General features: G+C 43.7%; 1 protein-coding gene across 1 annotated transcript in view; it reads left to right on the top strand.

Annotated features, from left to right (window-relative positions):
• The first annotated feature begins 2,393 nt into the window (after nucleotides 1-2,393).
• pard6gb (par-6 family cell polarity regulator gamma b) overlaps nucleotides 2,394-4,225 on the top strand; it is an 18,490-nt gene continuing 16,658 nt past the window's right edge. The window contains exon 1 of the mRNA XM_037264040.1: nucleotides 2,394-2,729. Within this exon, the coding sequence (XP_037119935.1) occupies nucleotides 2,658-2,729 (72 nt within the window). The 5' untranslated portion in view covers nucleotides 2,394-2,657. The remainder of the gene's footprint in view (nucleotides 2,730-4,225) is intronic.

Here is a 4,225-nt window from a genome sequence, read left to right on the forward strand (position 1 = left end):
TTCTTTTATTAATTATATTTAATAATTAGCATGAGTTATTTTATGTTTTAATGATATAGAGAAATAAAACAAGAATAAAAACCATTTCAAACCAAATTTATCCCAATTGCAAAATGTTGTGTTTGACCACGTGATACTTCAACTATACTCAAATTTACCAATAATCCTTTTATTTTAGAGCCAATCCATGGCTCTTTCCGTTCATGTCCTACTCCCACCGTCCGCCAGACTCGTTAATGTTAAATGTTCACTCAGGAAGCGGACGGATCCTGCCGCCATTTGCCTCAAACATGCACACGCACGCGCATCACCCCGCCTCCATCCCCCTGGCAACGCCAGCCTCATTACCAAGCTGAGAGTTGACCTCTGACCCCTCGCGAGACCAGATGGCCGGTGTTTTCCTTGAGAGGGACAAGCGAGACCTCGAGTACTGCTGAATCATGACCAACCTGGAGGGCTTCGTGCATCAAAAGCGGTCCGGCCAGGACGTGCACACTTCAAGCAAGGCAGACAAGAGGTCGTCAATGTGGGGCTGTGGGATGCATTACAGTGTGAAGGAAAGAGATATTGCAGGCTGACTTTTTATGTGGCCAGCTATCAAACTGTCACCAACAGCAAAGCGAAATGTACATGAAACACATTTTGTTGATTGGATTTGCTCAATTTTGGGAAACAGTATGGAGGGGGGGAGGGTTCTTGTAGCAGGGATCAATTAAACATTTTACTCATAATCGGGATAAGTTGTCTTCAGCAAGCTTACTAATGGCAGTTTGGTTCTGTCGAAAAGAAATTGCAAATCAAGCTGGACTCTTTTGGGAACCCTAAAACGCAACAAATTACAGTGAAGCCTCGGTTTTCGACCACAATCCGTTCCAGAAGGCTTTTCGAGAAGTGAATCGTTCGAATTATGAATCATGTTTTCCCATTAAAAATAATGGAATTTTTTTAATCCGTTCCAAGCAAAAGAAACACTTTTTTTTAAAGCATTTTTTCATTTGCGCATTTTTGTCCGATCGCGCAACTGCAGCGCACCGCCGAACGCTCAACCGTAGCGCGTCGCCGACCACGCAACTGCACCGCGCTGGTCGCATTATTGTGACAGAGCCGTCGCTGAAATTTAGAAAATATTTTTACAGTCCTGATGTACTTTCCGCAATTTAAGTGGACCTCAGTGCGCAGGGAGCTTAATTTTGTCCGATCGCGCAACTGCAGCGCACCGCCGAACGCGCAACCGTTGCGCGCCGCCGACCGCGCAACTGCACCGCGCTGGTCGCATTATTGTGACAGAGCGGTGGCTAAAATTTAGAAAATATATTTAAAGTCCTGATGTACTTTCCAAAATTTAAGTGGACCTCAGTGCGCAGGGAGCTTCATTTGGTCGGATCGCGCAACCGCAGCGCGCCGGGCGCTCACTGTCGCATTGATTTAGGAGCGACTTTGTGTTTTAGGATGGCTGTACTGCTCCCGCTTGCTTCCTTTGGAGGCATGATTAGAGTTGATGCAATCCTCAGAGTAACGAGAATGTAATAACGAACGGAGTCAGTTGGCATGCGGGTCCTCTCGGCTCATCTTGCGAGGTTCAACAGCCGAAATTTCGTCCGACATCCGAAGCAAAAAAATCTCGAATTTTTTGTTCGAATACCGATTTGTTCGAGAACCGGGACGTTCAAAAGCCGAGGCTCCACTGTATTGTCATAGTTTTGAGCTCAAGTAAGAGAGAAACAATTCAGTCACTTTGTCTGTTGAAAGACAGAAGTATCCAAACGCTTACCATTTGCAAGTGATAAAAAATATAAAGTGACGAACATCGTGCAAACGTACAACCGTGCACACGAAGCTGCGAGAAAGGAACATTTCTTAAGCACTTGCATCAACACTTGAGAAAGTTCTTTGTGTGATGTCTGTCATGTAATCTTAACCTTAATTCGAATTAAATCACATTTCCCTGTATTTTTACCGATTTCGTCTCCTTGTCGGGGGTCCTCACCCAAATTGTCATTGCTTTGTTTCATCGCTGCTGGTCGTCTTGTGAACTGCCTCCACTTGAGCTCGAGGACAAAATCTTATTGTACCTCTTTCAGTTAACCACGCGGTGGCGCCAAATCATACTTTTAATCCACAGAGATGTACCTAATACGTAAACCAATGAGGAAATGCTGCGTTCATTAACAAGTGGAATTCGGATACTTCAGCATTTTCATTATCGCTGAACGTTTAATTGTTCGTTTGATTATCGGTCGTTATGTTTTGAAGCATACACGAGTTAGTCAGTAACGAATGTATATCTAGTTCAGGTGCCACTGTGGGCACGGCACTTGGGTTATCTCTGAGACACCGTGATAAACGAATTGCTAGGAACGCGTCCCAGGAGCCACCGTCCTTTTTTTTATTTTTTTTTTAAAGTGCTGATGTCGTTTCAGAACTTAAACCAAGCCTCCAAAAGTCCACACGGCGAGTTGCTTTCTGGCTTTTCGGCAGGAAAGTCTTCTTTTTAAAGGCGGAGCCCAGTTTTACTCAGATTTTAAAAGAAGCCTTATGAAAGAGGGAATAATATAAAGAAAATTACCCGAAGAGCTTTGTTGCAATTGAGCGCCCCCTTCTCAGCGGGCACAGTCTTTTTCTCCGCCGCCTGCGTTTGTGTCTTTAAAACTACCAGAATGAACCGAAGTTTTAATCGGTCTCAACCCCTGCGGAACGCGGATCTTAACGCCGTGGAGGTGAAAAGCAAGGTGAGTCAGATGGTGCGTTTAAATGTTTTCTAGAGCTGAAACACGGCACGGGGACGCGAAAAAATAACATGCACACGTATGTGTTTTTGAACGCCTCTCTTTGGGATTTTTATTCGTCGCTTGCTAGATTGTACTCTTTTTAAACAATGCTGCTCAGTTTTTGTGGTTTTGAAGTGATTAATTTGTAGAGCAATGTGAAGATATGATTCCAAACAACGTTAAAGTATTTCAGCTTGAACGTAATGTGTCTAATTTGCTGCACATTGCTGAGTTCAAGTATCTTTGTTGGTTTGCACGCTGGCCGAAAGACTGATCGAACAGATCAATCGTGCAAAGCAAGCAAATGGGTAGAGTTTGGTGGGATCATCGATTTATGCCGGCTAAATCCAACTTTGACAGTTTGTCATTAGAGCGCGGCGGTAGCACAACGGCTTTTTCGCCATACTACCGATATAGCTGTCAAAAAGCATTGTGAGTTTAAATCATAAATTGATATCATAGATGTATCATAGATGTATTTCTTTTCCAATATAACGACCATCACACAACGACCGTATTGTGCTACTACTTTCCAGTGACACTGTCATGTATCGTGATATCACAGTTAACGATGGCAAAATATCTAAGTATTGAGTTTTCTTCAATTAAAACTATTTTAAGATAAGCTTGGGGCGAGTTTCCTTCGATTCACAGATTTTTGATGAGAGCACAATCAATACCACTGGTATTGTGATACCACTGCTATCGTTGGCCAGTTATTGCGATATTATCATATTGCAAGTCAGTTCTGTGGATATTTGAATGCATCACCCTTCCGTTTGGACAGCAGGTTTGACGTCTTGTCACCTGGAGCTGACGCACCACACACGATCATGTCTTAGCATTCTTGCTGTTTCTTTGATAAGCCAGCCTATGGGGCAGGAGCTGGTTTCACTCACTCTTATCACAGGCCAGGTGGATGGGTTTTGGGGGTGGTGTGTTGGTGAGGTGTTGAGGCAACAACTTTGATTGAAGCACATTTCCAAACACGGTTCTTTGTTACCAGTGGAACCATGCGCATTAGGTTTTTTTAGTGGAGAGGTGGCCATCCCCAAAGTAACTCGCCATATTATGAGTGGCTGTGTGGTTTTTTGTTTTTCCAGTAATCGATACAGGGACAATCAATATATTGGTAAGGAAGCAATCTATAATACAGCATGACGTTTACATCACAGAAGAAAATTCACTATCCCATTTTCTGGAGGTGTTGCTGGCCCTCAGCTCAAACAAGCGTGACGTTTCTTTAAACCAGGGGTGGGCAATCCCGGTCCTGGAGGGCCTGAATCAAATGGTCAGATAATTAGCAAGGTCCGCAGAAGCTGGTGAACAACTCTGATCATTTGAATCAGATGTGTTGCAGCAGGAAGACCTGGAAAACATGCAGGACACTGGCCCTCCAGGACCAGAATTGCCCAACCCTGCTTTAAACAGTATTTCTAACATAGATAAATGACAGT

The sequence above is a fragment of the Syngnathus acus genome, chromosome 11 (genome assembly GCF_901709675.1).
Source record: "Syngnathus acus chromosome 11, fSynAcu1.2, whole genome shotgun sequence".
Taxonomy (NCBI): domain Eukaryota; kingdom Metazoa; phylum Chordata; class Actinopteri; order Syngnathiformes; family Syngnathidae; genus Syngnathus; species Syngnathus acus.